This window comes from Nicotiana tabacum, chromosome 12 (genome assembly GCF_000715075.1).
Source record: "Nicotiana tabacum cultivar K326 chromosome 12, ASM71507v2, whole genome shotgun sequence".
Classification (NCBI taxonomy): Eukaryota; Viridiplantae; Streptophyta; class Magnoliopsida; order Solanales; family Solanaceae; genus Nicotiana; species Nicotiana tabacum.
The window spans coordinates 42,752,337-42,772,794 of record NC_134091.1 but is presented as its reverse complement, the minus strand read 5'-3'; the positions used below and the strand labels follow the sequence as shown (position 1 = coordinate 42,772,794).

At 34.4% G+C, this 20,458-nt stretch overlaps 2 protein-coding genes and 1 non-coding gene across 4 annotated transcripts; 2 read left to right on the top strand and 1 right to left on the bottom strand.

Moving 5' to 3' along the window:
* The first annotated feature begins 240 nt into the window (after positions 1-240).
* Positions 241-10,705, top strand: LOC107809795 (carboxypeptidase SOL1). 2 transcript variants are annotated; one of them, XM_016634487.2, is made up of 15 exons: positions 241-525; positions 807-897; positions 1,025-1,120; positions 2,214-2,244; positions 2,363-2,419; positions 3,622-3,717; positions 4,833-4,955; positions 6,560-6,664; positions 7,333-7,379; positions 7,582-7,707; positions 7,847-7,949; positions 8,228-8,290; positions 9,139-9,222; positions 9,319-9,382; positions 10,344-10,705. In XM_016634487.2, the coding sequence occupies exons 1-15, from the start codon at positions 426-428 to the stop codon at positions 10,619-10,621; spliced, it is 1,464 nt and encodes a 487-aa protein (XP_016489973.2). In that variant the 5' UTR covers positions 241-425; the 3' UTR covers positions 10,622-10,705. The 2 variants fall into 2 exon arrangements, with proteins under 2 accessions (XP_016489973.2, XP_075082511.1); XM_075226410.1 differs by having other exon boundaries at positions 243-525; positions 2,191-2,244.
* A 5,481-nt stretch (positions 10,706-16,186) lies between these two features.
* Positions 16,187-19,960, top strand: LOC107809797 (putative choline kinase 1). Its single transcript, XM_016634490.2, has 8 exons — positions 16,187-16,322; positions 16,576-16,939; positions 17,706-17,827; positions 17,909-18,104; positions 18,518-18,635; positions 18,798-18,845; positions 19,380-19,480; positions 19,590-19,960. The coding sequence occupies exons 2-8, from the start codon at positions 16,598-16,600 to the stop codon at positions 19,773-19,775; spliced, it is 1,113 nt and encodes a 370-aa protein (XP_016489976.1). The 5' UTR covers positions 16,187-16,322; positions 16,576-16,597; the 3' UTR covers positions 19,776-19,960.
* A 360-nt stretch (positions 19,961-20,320) lies between these two features.
* On the bottom strand, positions 20,321-20,391 carry TRNAG-GCC (transfer RNA glycine (anticodon GCC)). The gene has a single exon. It is a non-coding gene; the product is annotated as a tRNA-Gly (tRNA).
* Positions 20,392-20,458: the final 67 nt, after the last annotated feature.

Genomic DNA, 20,458 nt, shown 5'->3' with positions numbered 1-20,458 from the left:
GTCTTCTTCTTAGTTCTTACAGTATCACATGAGTAACACAAGGTAGTGCGGTTAGTTTTTTGACGGATTGTTTTACCGAGACTAAAGATGTTTTATTTTGACATATTTAAGGGATTAAAGATGTTGAAGATTATTTGAAGGACAAAAATAAAATTAATATCGGCCAAAAAGTCCGTTTCAGTTATATATTCTCTTGTTACAACTTCCAAGGGAGATATAAAAAAAAGAAGAGGGGAGGATTTGACAATCACGTGCTAGTGACGTGCTTGTTCCCCATCCCTTTCGGCAACCGCAATAAACGATCGCAAGTAGGCAACAAAAGAAAAAACTCAGTAAACAAAACAAAAATGGTGAATCCTTTCCTCTTTGTTAAAAAGTCATACCACTAAATTCTGTACTCTCTTTCAGATTCAACTCTTTACACGATGATGAATCTCTTCTTCTTTCTATTCTCTCTTCTATTTTCTTCCCTTTTTCATCTCACTTTCGCCAGAGGCGGCTTTCGCAGCTCCACTAATCTATCAGGTCTCTCTCTCTCTTCTCTAAATTTAGCTTTCTATTTTTTCTTCCTCGATCTATTTATAGCATACTTTTTTTTTTTGGAAAATTTAAGCACTTTGGTTGGCTTTTCTTTGTTAATTTTGAGCTTAGCAATGATGGGTATTGATTATTATTATTTTCAATATGGAAGGTTATTAATTAGTTGTCTGATTTTGTTTTTAAGGTATAGGAAAAGGGAATGATAATTTATTTTAAAGATTGACTCTTGTTTAATTAAATGCTCTTCTTTTCTTTACCAATTGTAGGTATTGTCAATAGTAATTCTGCAGCTTCAGCTAGACATTTATTTGCCGATATCAATGTTCCTTTCTCTGAGGAACAGCACTTGAAAAGACTGTACGTTTATACTCACTCGTCCAAAAAGAATTTTAAAAGTTCATTCTTATGCTTATTCTTGTATTTCTTCTTCGTTTTGTTTTACAATTTAGTGTAATGACAAAAAATCCTCTTTTTGTACTTGCAGTGAAGAATTAGCAAAAGATTACATGTCAAATACTGATATTGAGAATGCTATCATGTCATTGAACCGTAGGTGCAGTACGATATCCAGAGTCTACAGGTAACTTCAGGGGATCAAGAATTTATAGATTCCTTTTTCTTTTTCTCTCTTTTTTTTTGATTAAAAATAATTTGCAGATTTTTATAGATGCCTTTTATCATGAAGTTTTATCTTAAGAAACTTTCACTTGATTACTTCTCAAAATGCACATCCTTGCAATAATGGTTAATGTGCTTATATACTTGGATGACCAAGCTAATTAATGTCTTTATTAATTAGAACAATTTGTAGCACTAGAAGGGGGAAGTTGGCTCGGGCGGATGGGTTATGTTATTCTTTTAAGCTTTATTACCTGGATATTCAGTTACTGTACCATGTCAATTCGGTATGACATGGATATTGGTATCTCATGTGGATTCTTCGAAGTGCGTCTGATAAAAAATAGCAAAAAACTTCACCTATGAGAAATGCATAGTAGACTAGTCCAGGTAGCATAGCTTTTCTAGAAACCTTTTCCCTAAAAAAAGATTGTAATAAACTCTACATTAGTTATCGGTGATAGGCTGCTTCAGAACTGTGAATTTGGACTCGGAGAGTCTCCTATTCCATCAAATATGATGCATAAGTATTGTGATTTGCATTGCAAATCAAGCAGTAAATTTTATTAAAGCAGTTTAGGCGTCTTCAATTTTAGTGGGAGTAAAGTACTACTTTATCGTGTCTAACTTGCATGTGATCCACAAACAAGAGAAAAGCAAACAAAAACATTGTACTCCTGGGCCCGGCTCTTACGAGCATGTTTCTGTAAAATGATTATGGGAATTAATTCATTAGAAAAAGAAAAAAAAAGATTATGTGATTAATGATAATGTTGATTGTTGGGGGTGCGTCTCATACTTCTAGCAGTCTGAGAGCTGGTGTGCTGCATGTGTTTGTGTATTGCAGTTTAAAATAATTGTTTTTTACACTCAGATAAGAAGTGCTACTTTGTGGATCCCTTGATGGATAATCTTTTCCCTCATAAGCAGGGGCAGAGCTAGCGTTGTGGTTGGGGGTTCAGTAGATACCTGGAGTGTCTGTTCTAAACCATGCTGCTTTAACACCTAACTCAATCTTCTTCTCTCTTTGAGGGGTTTTTGGAATGTATGATCAGCATTGGAAAGAGTGTGCTGGGAGTTCCATTGGTAATGCTTTTTCCTCCTGGTTCTTAAATCTAATTTTGATATCCTTCTTTTACCTCGCATTTGTTCCAAAGTGGAGAAATATCTTTGATATTAATAACCGAATGAGCATTACCAACAGTGGGTGATGGAAATTTCTGACAAGCCAGGCAAGGAAGAGGCTGAGCCTGCTTTTAAGGTACTGATATCTGCAATAGTTACGATCTTGAATGTTACAAATGTCATAATAAAACAAAATAATTTGAGGTAACATATTGTTTATGCTGGTATACAGTTAGAAGATATCCGTTTTCAATTTGTTCTAGCTTTGCCATAACCGAGAAGGGTCAAACTGGTGATAGCTTGTGAATCCACTTCTAACTTATTAAATAACTGATGATAATCACAGCTTTTATTTAGTTTGCAACCTTTGCTCCTCATCCTGCTTCTTGAGCTAAAGGTGCCTTGTGCTAACCTAACAAAATTCTGTGAAGACTGAAGATTGCAGTACAAAAGCTTTATAGTTTCTTTGCTCAAGCTTAAAGGTGGCAAGCTGTCCGGGTTCGTGTAGATTCCCGAATCTTCCTTTTTCTCTGTGATACTAGAGCTGAGTAGTAGATATCTTGAAAAGTTAATACTCACAGTGTTCCTTTTTGACCTTTTATTTAGTTATGAAGAAAATGAAAGGAGACTTGCCTTAGCTTACAAATTCGACATTTGAGCTCTATGTTAGAAACAACACTATGACTTATCACAAAAAAAGGGTCCTTTTGTTATTAGATAAAAAAAAATGTTCAGGACAAGGATATAACTTTAGATGTGCTGGACTTGGGTAATCTTGCAATTCAAGTTCTGGCTTTTATTTTTCTACTAGTTCAAGACCTTTTGATTCGGGGTGAACTGCTGAAACTCAGAGGTGTAATACCCTCCTCCCCTACAACAAAGAAACAATAGCAAAAAAAGGCGTAGGTTCACTTAACATAAAAAAGAAAGAAAACTGAGAGAAATGGAGTCATAAAGGTGCAGTAAACTACTTTTGCCTACAGTTAGTAATAAACCGAATGTTGGGTAGAAATGGAAAAGAAAAAGTTATCTTTCTCGCAATTCGTTTGAATATTCTTCCGGCTAACTGAATGAATTGAGAAAGAAATCACTCTATCTGTAGCTTTTATGGCTTTCTTAGCCTGCATTCTCAGCGAAATATTGCATTGATTTTAGATGTTGGAACTTAGTTTATGCATGAGTTATAGCAGTTCCTGTGCTGCAAATACTATTCCACATATTCTCCTCTTTTCATCGTTTTCTTAGATAGTGGAAATTAAATGTTTGCAGTATTTCTTTTGAAGTTCTAGGAGCAATTTTATTTGGTGATTAAATTACTCAGCAGGCTTCGTAATGCAGTACATTGGCAACGTGCATGGGGATGAACCTGTAGGTCGTGAGCTTCTAATTCTTCTGGCCAACTGGCTTTGTGATAATTATATGAAGGATCCCTTGGTAATTGACTTCTCTGGTTAAATATCTTCCTCTTTAGAAGTTCATGCATCTTACTTATTGTATTCTAGTCTTGTGTTTCCTCGCTTTGCTGTTGATATGTACTAGAAGCACTGTAAAATTTTGGGGCATTCACTGGAAAATGCAGAAAACTCATGCTTTTAATCTTGAAAATCTTAGGAAATTTCTTTAGTGAAAAGATGCCCCAGTAAGAAAGCATCTGAACAGTTTTTACATGAAGTTGGGGAAAAAGTCAATCTTTACCAAATATATGAATGTTCTTAAAAAAACTTCTTCAAAACATTTGAATGTCCAAGGTTGAAATGAACAAGGAAAGATAGGAAGTTTTAAACTATTCAGTGTGTTCCTTGGCCAGTGTTGAAGCATTGGTTGTCGAGCAACCAATTCACTCACCATTTGTCAAATTACTATTTAGCATCTACATGGCATGAATTTGGAATTCCTTCTAAAGAATGAAAGTCTTCTGGCTCTACTGGATTTTATTTTTCAGGAACCTTCAAGAATCTTTTGGTCTCAACCATGTAAAAGTTGTTTGTTTATGTTTGGATGAGTTTATGAACATCTTTTTCTAATATGGCCGAATTCGCTATTTTATGAGGCCCAGAAAAGCTTCAGGAACTTTGCGGTGTCCCCCCCCCCCCCCTTTTTTTTTTACCCCTGAAATAGGGTAACTATTATTCACAACGTCAGCACTAAGATGATGCTGACAAAGCTGTACAGATGGAACCAAAACCAAAAGTATATCCCTCCTCTATTCTTCGAGGGTATTCTACGCGATCTGAAACTGACTCGGCCTCATTCACAGGCTCCCTTTAACACCAAAAGACAAAAATTTGCAGCTCGACTCTTATCTCTGAGTAGAATCGGAGATGTCCTCAAGCCATCTTGAATTTCTTTCTGTCCGCACAATCCACAATTACAGGCAGGAATTTCATGTTGTCTTAAACAACATTGTGGTATTGGGTGAAATAATTCTTCTTTTGAACTAACTTTGTTCTTAATAACTTTTCCTTATCCTAGGATGATGCAGATAGGATATTTTCATATTTTTCTTATCAGAGTCTCGAAGTTCAATTTTTCTATTGTGGCTTATACAGGCTACCCTGATTGTAGACAATGTTCATCTTCACATACTTCCATCGATGAATCCAGATGGGTTTTCATTGAGGAGGCGTGGAAATGCGAACAATGTCGATTTGAACCGAGACTTTCCTGACCAGGTATCTCTTAACATCCTGTGCTGGATATTATGTTATTTTAAAGTTAGATATGAATGTTTTTCTGAAGGCAAATGTTGGAGTTGAACTTTCCATTCCAGCTCATACATTGTGAAGGAAACTACATTAGGACCATATCAATCAATCAATAACACCTCACTCCCAGATTAGTTGGTGTCAGCTTATGGATCGTCAATCCCACATTTGAGCTATATGGTGAACAAAAATTCTGTGGATAATTTAGGCTTTAAGGTCTAGTAAAAGGAGTTCTTCAACAATTAGGAGTTACCTAGTTAACTTTCAAAAATTAATATGAACTAAGTTATTAAAAGAAAGGAACTTGGAGTCACTGCAGAGTGATCAGTTCTCTGATGAAGTGAAATATTGTCAAGACATATGAGCTTGATGATGTAAGTTAGACCTATCATATGGCAAGGGACAGGAGCACGATAGTCATCGTTACTTTTATTGCACCAGTATAAGAGTTTTTAGTTGGCTTCTAGCTCTAAACTAGACTGGAAACTTAACAAAGGGAAAAACGAGTAGGATTATTGCAACTTCTAAAACAAAGAAAGCTTGGAGATCTTCGTAGAGGATAATTTGTGTTGAAAACAAATTAAGTAAATAAAAGTGTGCTCTCTCTAACAACTTAAACTTTTAAATGAGATGGTCACACACTTTAACATGTTATCAGAGCAGGCAGAGGTGCAGTCGCTAATTGAACCCTAGATTATGAGCTTACCGTTGGTATGCCCTACAAATGAAAAGGATTCGGGTCTCACGCCACCCATTATCAAAAAGAATTTCCACATGCTTGGTCCATGAAAAAGAATCAGAGCTGCACGTGAGGGGGCGTGTTGAAGATATAATTAAGTAAATACAAGTGTGCTCTACCTAACAACTTAAGCTTTTAGATGAGATGGTCACACACTTCAACAATTTATAGTGGTTAACCTGGTATAATCAGTTTGGAGACAATTTTTTCTCCCATTCGTTGCTTTAAAAAAAAAAACCTAATGTAGGCTATATTCATCAAAAGAAAATGTAGGTTATCTTTGAACAACTGATCCCAGAAAGAAGAATGCCTCTTTTAATAATTTAAGTTGACATTTAACCATATCAGTAAGCTTACTTTGATCATTAATTAGTACCACATATTTTTTTTCACAAACTATATAATTAATCATCTCTTTCTGTTTCTTGTTGAAAATGCAAAGAATGAGGGGGGGGGGGGGGGGTTGTTGATTCATCTTTCGTCAAGTCTTTGCTTCAATATTCGCTCAAAATTCATGCTAGTAACTTGATTTCTAGAGTGTGGTTTAAAAAAAAGATATTTTTTCCCATAATGTTTATTGTGAGACGTTGGATGTTGGCCTTTGTGATCGAATTCAACTTTAAATATAGATCATTTGTCCTTTAAAATTTCTTTGAATTGATATTAAAGCGTGTGTGGAATATGTTGACTTCACTTCAATAGGCCACTCTTAGTTTTGTCACAAATCCACTTCTTATTAAAAGGCTACTCTTGTTTTTGTCTTTTCAAGTTCTTATCCTCTCTCCTATGTAGACTAATTATAACAAGGATTAACTGACATGAAATGACATAGTTCTTTCCCATTAATGATGATCCTGGCGCACATCAACCTGAAACAAAAGCCATTATGCGTTGGTTGGAGGAAATGCACTTCACAGCATCTGCTAGTCTGCATGGGGTAAGCATTCAGTTACTCTTTCATCTAACTTATGCGTTGCATTTGAATGTCCTTTATTTGTTGTAGTTAAGTAGGTGTATTAGTTATGTGGCTTTTGCACTTGTAGCGAACTAAATTATTTTGTGTTTCATATTTTCATGTGTAACTTTATGTTTTAGTAGTGTGGTACTTCTGTTTAACTTAAGCTCATATCCTTTTGTCTACTAAACGACCTTTCAGTAATCAGTATGAAGTTTTCACTTTCATAAAAAGCATCAGTAGAAATGGTTATCCTTGTTCGACCTGGCCAGCTTCAAATGGCAGATCTAACAGATTAGTACAAGTAATGAAGCTTCTGCTAATAAGTAGTAACTTATAATGTATAACTATATTGGAATCAAAAGAATGTCAAAACAGATTAATGATATAGGTGTCAAGAGGAACTCTCAGATCCAAAGAAAATCTGCAATAGTAGTTTATAAAGGAAAAAAGAAAGAAGAAAACCTGTGATGATAAATCTTTATACTATAATAAGGGAACTGCTTGCCCAGTCCTTTGCAATATTTAGTTGGCGTATACTGTTTTCTCTTTGGTGATAATAGAGTTTGTTCTTTTTGTCTCGTTGCTTCATCAATATGAAAATGTTGGAGAATTTGACCGGCGAGTTACTTATAGTTCTCTTTCAACAGGGAGCACTTGTAGCAAATTATCCATGGGATGGAACTGAGAACAAAAGGTGAGTGTCTGAGGATAGTTTGTTATCCTTTAAATTTAATTTTTGAATGAGAGGCCTAATCTGTTTAGAGGACCATGCTTCACTTATTTAGTTTTCTATCATATTTTTTGATCTCCCGAGTGTCTAGTTGTCTTCAGATATTTTCATGCCAACACTAATTTTTAATGATAATGTTCACAACATATATTGGTATCATTTTCAGAAAATATTATTATGGCTGTCCAGATGATGAAACATTCAGAAACATGGCTAGCATCTACAGTCATTCCCACCATAACATGTCTCTAAGCGAGGAGTTTCCAGGAGGAATAACAAATGGTGCATATTGGTAAGGAAGAATGGAGATAATCCAATGAAATTCATCGTATTAAAATTCAAGTTTAGAACTCCTTTGAGGCTTTATCCTTTTTCTGCGGCTTTCGCTGTTGCTTCATACAAAGCTCAGTTTCCTTTGTTTTTTGCTGCAGGTATCCAATCTATGGAGGAATGCAAGACTGGAATTACTTACTTGCTGGTTGCTTTGAACTGACTCTAGAGATTAGTGATGACAAATGGCCTAACGCACGTGAGGTTAGATCTCAGTTTGCGTCAGTATAACTTACAGTTGGCTGACAATGCATGACCCTTTAAGGGTCTTCTGCATCAGTTTACATGATTTATGTTTGGAATCTATCCTCATTTAAGTATCTTTGTATTGACAGTTTGGTGAATAAAAATATAATGTTTCTGAATGGAGTCCTCTTTATGTGGATACCCCTTTCTCAATTCTCTTTCTTCTTGACTCTCTGCTCTGTATTGATTTTAACAATGCAACACCTGTATACAAACAAATATTTGTTTACTTGCAGCTTCCTACTCTTTTTGAGTATAACAAGATGAGTATGCTCAATCTTGTCGCGAGCCTTGTGAAGGTAACATCATAGCATCTATCATTTTGCGGTTCTTGACTTTAGGAGAATGATTTTCTTTTCCTGAAAATCACACTCTTTGAATTTACTTTTGTTCACTTAGCTATCAATTACAATCTCAATCCTCTAACGCAAGAAGGATAATCTGATCTCTACAACCTTATCCTTACCAAGGGTCTATCATCCTTGATGATTTTCCCTTGCAATTCCCATCTAAGGCGGAGGGTTCATAATTCTGTTTAAGTGAATTCTGGCTATTCCTTAACTTTTTCTTTAATATTAAGATAGCTAGATACCTGACTGAAATGTTGCAGAGAAGATGGTTTAACTTTGAAAGTTTTTTATGTTTGCTTTTACTCCTATCTGGAATTAAATGTCCTCTTTTGTTCAAGCAAAGTTATCAAGGTAAGAGTTGAAGTTTTTTTAATGTGGTTCTAACAGAGGTGGTCCCGACTGGAGTCTAAATTACACTATTTTTGAGAATTTTAACTTTCAAAATTTTTAAGTGGGGTGCCTTGGTTCTTTGAGTGACATTGGTAAATATTGAAAAATGAAGAGACAGTTTTTCTTTTAGGGTTAGTTTTCTCATCTGATCCTAAATCATTAAAAAGTGGAGACAATTCCAGGACAACCTAAAGAAGGAAGTAGGACAGGGAGTCTAGAGAAAGAGGAGGTTTTTTCAAAACATATTTGAGGTTCTTATAAAGTTAATTTACTGAACAGAGATATTGGACATTATTTGTTTCTGTGACTTAGCTGTGTGCTGGCAGGTCAAATAGGCATTCTTTCTGACTGATTTCTTTTGCAGACTTAAATTTCACATTACACTTACCTCATCTAATCTAACGTAGACAGGAATACACGGAAGGATTTTCTCATCAGATGAAGGCAGGCCTTTACCTGCCTCAATAACTATAACAGGAATAAATTCCACGGTGCGTTCTTCATTTGCAAATCCTTTGGTCATTGTGCATAAGTTCTGAAGATGTATGCTTGGACAATCATCTTACTGTTCTTGTCATTGTCTTCAGATACATGCAAGGGAAACATCAGCTGATTACCACCGCTTGCTGGCCCCTGGGGGGAATTATGAAGGTAACCACAGATTAAAAGAAATAAAAACTCGTTTTCGTTACTTACTAAGAGGGAAGCTAAGTCCGCTTTTGGCAAAACCTAAGGTAAAACCCTAGATGGCTTGTACCAAAAGCTACACAGGTCGGAAGGGGAGTATGAAATCTATGAACTAGCATGAATGAGAAAGACAAGGGGTAAAGATTTAAAATCAGGTTGTGTTAAAAAAAAAATGACGACACCCGACAAGCTTTGACATGAGATAATAAGATTAAAAAGAGAGGGAGATGTTATTTTGAGCAGTTGCTCGGCTCAAATCATGAGCTTTAGAGATCTCCATACATACGTTCAAGACATACACCTTAGTTATACTCGTAAAATTATGTCTGGAGAAGTAAAAGATGCCATGAAAAAATAATGGTTATAAAAGCTTGTGGTCAAAAAGTATATCTCTAGAGGTTTGGAAGTGCTTTATATAGGTTGGAGTAGTTTGGCTCACCAAAAGAATCACATTGGACTTAACCATAACTTTTTTTATAAGATTGACATGACCATAATCTTCTGTAGGTTCTCCACTTTTACATCCCTCCACTTGTATACAAGGAATTCTCCTACCACATCAAATACATTATTAATTTATTAAAAGAAAATTCTTGGTCGTTGTTTGTTCATTTACGCTAACTTGATGTTTGACAAGAGTTTTTTAGGTTTGCTTAGAGATTGTATATTAGTGTAGGGATAAATTTAAGATTTGGAGAACTCCCTAGTTTAGAGAACTCCAAATTTCTCCTAAAGGATAAATTATTGGGTAATGGAGTAATGCGGGCTCAAATGGAGATTGTCGATTAAGTTGCTATTAGCAATCAAGTAGGTGGAAATAGTTAGAAGCTGGAGGTTGCTTGTGTTTAATCATGTAATCTTCTTGCAAAACGCTTCGTTCTTGAGTGGATAAATCCTAATTGGTGCCTGAAAACTCAACTTGCAGTTGTAGCAACAATGCCAGGATACAAGTCGAGGAGTACAAGAATTATGTTGGGGGAAGAAGCGATGACGGTGGATTTTGTTATGGAACCAGTAATCACTCCCATAAATGGCTTTTTGCAAAGGGGATGGAGTTGCAGCTTACCAGGTCCTCAGTTAGAAGTTTTTTTCATTTTGGTTTTGGTATTAGTCTCAGTATTCCTCTGCTTTTTATTGAAGAGGAGAGTAGTATTAAACTATCCAAAACAGAGACAAACAAAAAGGTCTGTTCTTGGAGTATGAAGTTAGCACACACATTTTCGAGAAATGATATTTGTAAGACTGAAAAATATATGATACTAATAGTGAAAAAGATTATTACATGTACCATTTTTCCTGTCGTTTATTACTTCCTTCCTTTGTGATTTTTGGTCGGTCGAATGAGAGAAAATGCATACCCCAAAGATTTGAGGTTAGCTTGGCATACGTAACTCGGGTTTGCGTATCCATTGCTCTTTTTTTTTGGGTTTAATCATCTAATCACTGGCTTGACTGACCCAGATTTGTGTTGTAAAGCCGTCGTTATTTTAGGTTTTAGTGTGTCTTACTAAAAATAATTATCGAGATTGTTATGTTATTAAGATGGAGGAACTTTTTACCCTTCGACTACAATCCTCGGTGGTTGTATTCATTATCTTAACAGTCAAGTTCACTTATCATAAGATTGTTTAAATATCTATTTCACCAAAATATTCATCAGTAACTTCCTAATTATATATATAACTAATCAGAAGGCTATTAATGTGTCCGACAGTATTGATTACAACTGCCAGTGCCAGGTCATCAGACATGACCCTTTTGTCTATTTTGGGATTATTTGCAGAAAGACACGCATTTTCTATGCTTAGTTCCTAATCAATTAGGATTGATTACGAAATCCACGTACCATTTATCTTATTAGAAAAATAAACGATCGGTAAAGTCAAAATCTTTCCCTATCCTTCTGCTTTTATTTGGTCACGTTTAACCTTCTGCACTCAAAAGTCTAACTTGGTGGGCTATATGACATTAGCTTGCTGAAAACTTGTATTAGTTTTTGTCTTCTCCTCTTTGACATTTTAAACATGCATAATATGGTATGTTGTATATATATGGGCTCAACAGTCAACACACACACATATATATGGAGTTAACAAGTTAAAAGAAAATGTATAGGTTTTGACCAGACCGATAAAGGTAAGGAGTCTAACGAATGGGGACGACTTTAAATTGAAGCCAAAAGGTCAAGAGTCATGATTCTATCACTTGAGGATAAGTTCCATTTGAAGAAAAAAAAAATGCCATTTGACAATTGTTTAAGTAACTTCTGCAGCTAAGTATTTATTATCAAAATGAATTTCTCTTTACCTATTTTGGCGAGAGTACCAAGTTCGAACATATCTATTTACCGCGGCTTCATTTGAAGACTATTTGGTAACGATCATTGAGATTCTCATATATTAGCTATTACACACGAGTTTAAGTTTTGTGTATTGAAGGCATAAAAAGGTATTCACATAATCAATAACTTGATTAAAAAAATTAGTTGCTATTACATGTTAAAATTCATCGATAATGTAAAAAAGTTACATTGTCGGTATAACTTAAATTCCACGCATAATTCACGCGACTGCTTGTTCGCTCTGTTCCATTTGAGAAACGAAATGATCTAAGGTTTTTCTTGAACTTTAGAAAACTAGATTTCGCAAGTGTAAAGCAGACTCTATTGTGTTTATTTTGCCTAAAAGAATAAATTTGTAATCCCAATGTCTCTTTAAAATAATAGTATTTGTGTTCTAGCGGCCTTGTGGCGAGTGCTAACAGAGTGGAGTCTTCTCTCTTTTTCTGTTAACTCTGTAAGTAAAGGGTTTCTAATTTATCTAGGAAAATATAAATTAAGACGATGAATGTTTTAATAATTAAATATGATAAACAGTGATTATATATTGTTGTTACATACAATAAACATGTTTATCCTAAAAAATCAGATAAAAATTAAATTTATACGTGATTTTAAAGATACGCGATCCAATTTGATACAGAGTAATAGATCAGATTAATTATGGAATAAAAGACAAAAAATAAATATAAACTACGCAAGTTGACCAAACCTATCCTTGTGAGATTAATTTTTTTCAAGCTGAAAATAATATTATCGATGCCGGAGTAAAATGAACTACGACAAAGCTAGAGATAACAGTATATTGCTTTTTGATGTGTATTACAATGTGTTTTATGAATTGTGAGGTCCCCTTTATATATTGAGGGAGATCTACCCTTTAAGATATTATTTTATTGTACTATCAAAAACATAAGTCCTTGATTTTGAAGACCGTTGGTTCCCTTTTTGACTAATTCCGTGATTTCTGCCATAATGATTGGTTAATGGCAAGAATCACGGGCCCCTGTCGGATGAGCTGACAGAGCTTTGTTCGAGACCGTTAGAAACAGGACCGGTTACGCCTTCAGTAGATTCGAGGGCAAATATGATAATCTCGATGGCCAGTTTTGATGATGCTTTGGGTCCGATCTTGAACATTATATTCCGCCCTTAGCTGACCATGTTGGATGTCAGACCAAACCTCAAATTTCGATTTTTACCCAATTACAAATGTACCGACTTTGGCCCTCCGTTTCACAATCTAGATCAAATACCAAGCTCGATTTTACCCGTATACAACACACAAATTATTTCACTTGTTTCCCCTGATCGGGCAATGCTGGTCTCTATATACATCATTATCACCAATCATGATAATAATTAATAACATATAATATTACCTTAATCGGTCACTTAATTGGTAAATTAATATACTATAGTGTAAACACCTGACGCAACTAAAGTTTTTCACAAAAACATATTCCAAATTAATTAGATAATATTAGGACAAGTTTGAAAATGAATAGTTTGAAAAGGAATAGTTATCATCGATAGTCTAAGTCCTTGAAATTGACTAAAAAGAAAAGTTGACAAAATCCACACCATTCCTTTATAAGAAGCTAGTAATTGTTCCTATTATATTGGTATAATATCTTATCTTACCTTTTTTTTTTTTGGAATCTCCTTTTCAAGGCAACAACGATTAATGGTTGTCACCGAACATGACTGGAATAGGAATAAGCCAATATTAAACGTAAGAACAAAGTCGTTCTCAATATTTGAGGACAGTATCTAAAGTTGTTTTACAAATTTATCCCATCACCCTTTTGAATTAATCAGACTTCCAAACTTTTTTCTTCTCTTGTTAGGAGAAAAAGACTTTTTATGTTTTTAGTAATTGTGGGTCCCACTTTTGGTATAGGTAGGTCCCTATTATATCAGTCAATGTCTGTATTACGTATTAATAAAAAATTAAGATCAATTTCAATATTTTTTTCTTCTTCAAAATTCTAATTGCCACGTTAAGTAGCGTGGGAGAAATTTAAATCTATTCAATTTAAATATTGTTAAAGTTGATGCAAAATATATTATGGTTGAGTCAATGACACGTAATTAGATGCAAGTAGTGACGAAGTCAGAATTTTCACTTGGGAAAGTTAAAATATAAAAAAGTGATTACACAAAAAAACTAAGAGGATTCAACATATAGTTGTATATACATATAAAAATATTTACTAGCTATATAGAGTAATTTTCAAGGCAAAATCGTATCAATTTGGATAAAGATGACTTTGCCATAAGATGCAAGAACAGTTAAAATAGAACAAGTCCACCTTGATATGTTTATCTTTTTTTCTGTTTCATATTTCGTCCTATAAAACATATTCCATACCGACGTATCATAATGTAACCCCCGGAAACTATAAGCCTCATGTGAAAATTTAGCAGTGTTTATACCTGATATATATCCTTAAAATCTGATTAGGAGGAGGGACCAATTCAAAAATACCATCCAAATTACCCTAATGCAATAAGAAGAGTTTTTTAGTTAATTAATTGAAAGAAAAACTGAAACTTGATGCATTTGAAAGAAAGCAAAAATTAGTCGAGAGGACAATTTAGCTTACAACTAGCCTTTTGGATTGTTTGGCGTAAGTTTGGCAACCCATTGATAAAAGTTGTTAACCGTTGATTTTGACATAATGAGACATAATTACAACAATTAAAAAGAGAAAAAACAACTCTGTTCAAAAGATCATCATGTCCTTTTAAAGGCGTGAGTCCTAAAATTATATCCCTCTGAATAAGTGGTACTTTGGCATGATTTTCATACAAGTTGTAAGATTCTTTAAAAATATCGAATTTTATTACCTATAGGAATAGTAGAATTTCTTCATATCATCAAGATTGTGCACAATATATTAAAGAACAATATAATATTTTTGTTCATATTAAGTATGACACAATCAAGAAAAATTGTCAAAGTTCTAGGATGCTAGCTAGTAAAGATGAGATGACTAGAGACTGAATTTCTTCACCATATAAGAGGCAACAAGAAAATCATTTTAAGTACTTGATAAATGGTATACATATATCCAATTATAATTAGGAGTCTTTCCTGCTTGATTATTTTTACCAAGTCAAAGTGGATTTGAATGACCAAACCCCACCGTTCTTGTGAGTTGTGGATAAGACTGTTTTCATAAAGTGATAAACATTGGAGTAACTCCGCCCCTTCTTATTCATTTACTTTTTTCTGTTAAAAAAAGAATACTAATAACATAATTTCATATCTAGAAATTCTTAATCTTTATTATCCTATTCTAGTTTAGTTACATGATTATGTTGGAAGTGACGAGATTTTGGTAATTTATCTGATGATGTGGTAATTTCTTTTTTTAAAATAAAATAAAAATAAAATCGTGTTGTCAATTGTACAATGCAAATAATAATTGAGATGAAGAGACGTCTTAAAAAGGAGCGCGTGTCATTGTCTCAATGGTTCGATACGTTCCGTACTAATTTAGTCGTTAGTCGTTTATTTTCACAAGAACTCATCACACTCTCTCCCGGTGATTTTAAATTTAGCGGGTTCCTACGTGGCAATCTTCTATTGGTAGACTGACTTCTCCCACGAGTTTTAAATAGTGTGCCGACCAATTCCCTAGGTCTAAATGTTTTTTCTTTTTTTTCTTCTTTCAATTCTCTTACTATATTTTAAAAAAGAAATTAAAATTCCAACAGCTAACTACTCTCTCTTTTAGGGCAAAAGTTAGTCAAATCACTTTTGTTTGATTAAATTATTTCTTTTAGTGGCTTAAATTTTGAGTTGTTCAATTAGAAAAAGGAAGTTAATTCCTAATTATAACAAGATTAATCGTTTGAGAAAATGTTCACAAAATAAAAAATAAATACGACAGATTTAAGTTTTACCCACATTTGAGACAAGTAAAGCAATTATTTTTATACAACTTCTTATTTGTAAAATTGTTCATATAATGAATATTAACTAGTATTAAATGAAACAATTCGAAAAGAGCCCAAGGAATATAAAATATTCACATAGTCAAATCCGTCATGGATTATAGGTATAGTTAATTGATTGAGTTAATCGAGTATTAACTCGAACTAAATCTATAACCAAATTGCCCGATTTTTATTTTTTGATTTAACTATTCGATATCCGAAATATACTAACCCGATTAATTCGGATCCGCACCGAGTAACAATATTAATCATTTCAACAAAAAAGATATTAGTTGAGGATGAAAAAAAAAAAAAGTTAAACCTTTTTTCTTTAGTATTATATTATGTAGTCTTTTAATTTCTTTATCAAATTTTATAAAACTTTATAAGTGTATAGAAAAAGAAAAAAGAAAAGAAAAACAAAAAGTAGATTCTTGGTCTACATGGTTGTCACAATACACGGAGACAATCATCTATATATACACACACAACACAGCGCTTGCGTAATGTCATAGTTTTCTTCCCTCTGTAAATCACTCTTCATATTCATATCAACTTTTATAGCGCTGACCAACGTTTCCATTTCTCCTTTTTTCTCAGCTCCCCATATTTTTCTTTGTAAGTTTTTCTTATTCTTGTTGCAAATCCCTGATGGGGTTCTTGAATTTATGTTCTTTTTATTAACTTCTTGCAGATTTATGTATATAGCATGTGATTTTAGTATTCTACATCTGGGATCTTGTTAATTGTATCAAAATCTTATTTTCTTGAAGAGATCATGTATTTGACTTGGGATGTTTTGTAATTTTCTTGAATTTGTGTTAAGAATTTGGATACTTGGTGATAAGAGTTGTTGAATTTGGTAATTCAGGTGAAGCCTTCTTTTGTTTCTGATGGCGGTGAAGACTAATGAAAGTATTCTGCCAGAGGAATTGATGAAATTGCTTCTAAATTTAGCTACAAAATGGGGGGATGTATTGGATCTAAAGACGTTGAAAGTTCACCATTTGAGTGGTGCCCTGACTAATGAGGTTTATCGGATAAGTTGGCCTACTAATAACAACGAAAATGTGTCGAGGAAAGTCTTGGTTCGCATGTATGGTGAAGGAGTAGAGCGTTTCTTCAATAGGGATGAGGAGATTAGAACTTTTGAGTGCTTGTCAAAGAAAGGTCAAGGACCTAAACTTCTTGGTCAGTTTCCAAATGGTAGAGTTGAGGAGTTCATTCATTCAAGGGTATGTGAAATTTCTGACTAAATTTACTTTGTTCATAAAATTAGCATTAGTGTTATATATGAAGCTTTATATATTGGATATGTGTGGCTTTATAGGTGTATCTTTCTATAAAGTTGAAAGTATAGGTGTTAACATTAATGATTTCTAGGAGGTTTTGCCATGTATGTAATGAAATGACCATATTTTTACAGTTATTGTTTGCTGGGGAAATAGATAAAGAGATCATCTTATATAGAGGGGGTCAATGGTAATGCTCTGATTATAATGTACTGTGCCTTTTAGACGAAATCCCCGTCAGTCTGGCTTTCCCTCCTAAGTCCTAAGCGTAGGTAACATAATGAACTGTTTTAAGTGAAAACTATTACATGCAGATTTTGTACAATGAATGGGTTCTAATCTTGGGAGCAGGCTCCGGATCTTTGAAATAGGATTATATCAATTTGATGCACTTCTATTGAAAGACCGGGCAGCAGGTGGTGCTCCTTGCCTCTTAATCACCTTTCGATTTCAACAGAATAACGCATGTTGTAGAGTCTTTGACCATGTCCAGTTTAGTGTAGTCAGTATTTTATCTGTAAAACACCAATATACAGTTACTAGAATAGGAAAAAACGGCCTTCTCTCTTGGGGACTTGATATAATTTGATTGATAAACCTCCTATAGAAAAGGGAGACAAATATCAGATGCATATAATAATATTACAAAGCTGAGTTATATTTTGGTGTTTATTGATTGCTGGTTGACTTTGTCTGTCTATCTTTTCAGACACTATCTGCTGATGATCTTCGTGACTCGGAGATCTCTGCTTCGGTAGCTGCTAAACTGAGGGAGTTTCATAACCTTGACATGCCTGGTTTAAAGAATGTCCTTCTCTGGGATCGTCTCAGGTATCAATTTACCAGCCGGAACGTAATGTGATCTTTTATCAGTGAAATTTTTTGTACTAATTATTTATGTAAATTTTCCAGAAACTGGCTAAATGAGGCAAAGGGACTGTGCTCCCCTGAACATATGAAGGAGTTCTCCTTAGGTAATCTTGAAAAGGAAATCAACTTATTGGAAAAGGAAGTGTCAACAGAGTCTCAAGAGATTGCCTTTTGCCACAATGATATGCAGTATGGTAATATAATGATTGACGAAAAAACGAGGGCCATTACTATCATCGTAAGTGTTGTAGGCATATGTTTGCTCAAACTGACAGAGTTTTAATCTGTTTTTCGTTTTCTTTTCACTTTTCTTAATGTGGAATGCTCTCTTCTTCCTTGAGATAATAAGATGTAACTACAAGTGTTTTTTGAGAGCATCTAATTTGTTGTATTCTCACTATGGTACAACATATCTAAGCAAGTTTTAAACTGTTTTCTTAATCAGGAATTGGCTATATTTTGCTTCCCATCTTCCTTTCTGAACTTTTGTCCATTCCCTATGTTTTGTTGTTTTGTTTATTCTTTTGGCCTTTGACTCCACCACATACTTCCCGTATATCAGTAACTGCACATTTTTTACAACTGAATTCGATAGCTCCAGCAATGCCTATAATGAATACAGACTGAGATTTCTTTTGACATGCATTGCAGGACTACGAGTATGCTGGTTACAATCCAATTGCTTATGACTTTGCAAACCACTTCTGCGAAATGACAGCAAATTATCATACTGATACCCCTCATATCATGCACTTCAATACGTACCCTGGTAAGCAAATACTTAGATGCAACAACAGACGGAGATCATGCTTGTTTGCTACTCTAATCGCCATGTTCTTCTTTCTCTTCCCTTCCTATAACTTTAATTGGATTAATCTATAGATTTAAGAATTTATTGTTAACTCTTTTTTAAATTTTAAATTTCCTACAGATATAGAGGAGCGACATCGGTTTATTCGTGCATATCTCAGCTCTTCAGGTAAGCTTGAAGTTTGAACGGCCTTTACTGTTGTCTGCACCTTTTTGTTCAAAGCATACGGTTGATTTTGTTCACATGAGAAAATATGTTTTGATATTAAAAGATTCAGCTTGATAATTTGAAGGAACAGGTTTAGAAATTGGCCCGTTATATAGATGATAGGCAATTTGATCATGATCAGAGGGTTCAGTTAGAAGTATAAAAGTTCCAATACTTATCCAAACAATAAAAAGTACAGCAGAAATCCAGCCAAACTGATGCATTTGTATGTCTCTTCAGGACCACATAACATTTAATATTTGATTTGGATAGGCATCTGTGAGTGAGATTTATGTTGACCTTTGAGCAACAGAAGGATCAGTGTATGTAGAAACCTGATTCCCGACTAACTTGGGATTGAGGCATAGTAGTAGTTGTTATTTGTAGGACCTGATGCATTTATGATAAGAACTCTGGCTCAACTATAACCAAACATGGTTGTTTCCTTTTCCAATTAGTATCTTATTGAGTTTGGAATCCCATTAACAAGTGCAGGCCATCAACCAAGTGATGAGAAAGTAAAGAAGCTCGCTGATGAAGCAGAGAAGTATACCCTTGCAAATCACTTGTTCTGGGGATTGTGGGGAGTCATCTCGGTAATGCTTTTTACATTTTTCGTCTTGATCACCACATTTCACCGCGCATTTGAGGGGCAGAATCAATCCTCTAATCTTTTCTTTTCGTGTTTGTTGTTTCTTCTGCCAGGCATATGTTAACAGTATCGAGTTTGATTACATGGAGTACGCAAGGGGAAGATTCGAGCAGTATTGGTTGAGAAAGCCCGAACTCTTGGGTGCCACAGACAACTTGCCTCATGTAAACGGTTCAGCTGAAGCAAAAACAGATTCTCCACTATTGATTGATGTCAAAACATGTACATTAACAATGTAGATGTAAAAGCCTTCATTATAAACAGGCCTATGTCGTATAATGAGTGGAGCATTTAGAATCTTAGATGTTTCATAGAATATGTTGATAGGCTATTATTGAGGTAAGAATCTGTTGTATTGCCAGTGAGAGTGTCCTCACCAACTATATTGTCCAGTTCAATAAACACGAGAACATGTTCTTTTTTTTTTCCGATCACAAAAGAGCTGCACTTCTTTTTTTTTCTTCTTTATTCCACTTTTTCTTATTTGTTAAATACATAAGCCATAGTTTAGTAAGGCATGAGATTATTTATACTGAGAATCGATGAGTGAAGTTAGTGTACATGAAATTAGACAGCAGTAGTGGTCAAAACCAAATAGTTAACCTCATGAACAAAGTGATATTCAAACTAGAAAACAACAGTATTTTTAAGGCACCACAAGATTTACCTTTTAGTTGGTTATAGCAAAGTACTAAAAACATAATGAATTAACACGAAGTTTGTCTAAAGTGATTACATAGTTTTTCACTAATAATAGACAGAAAACCAACCAAAAAAGGAGGAATGCACCAGCCGGGAATCGAACCCGGGTCTGTACCGTGGCAGGGTACTATTCTACCACTAGACCACTGGTGCTAGATGGAAAAAACAACTAGAGGAAATCTAATTGTAATTCTCTATTCTGTGTTCAAGTTCAAAACGA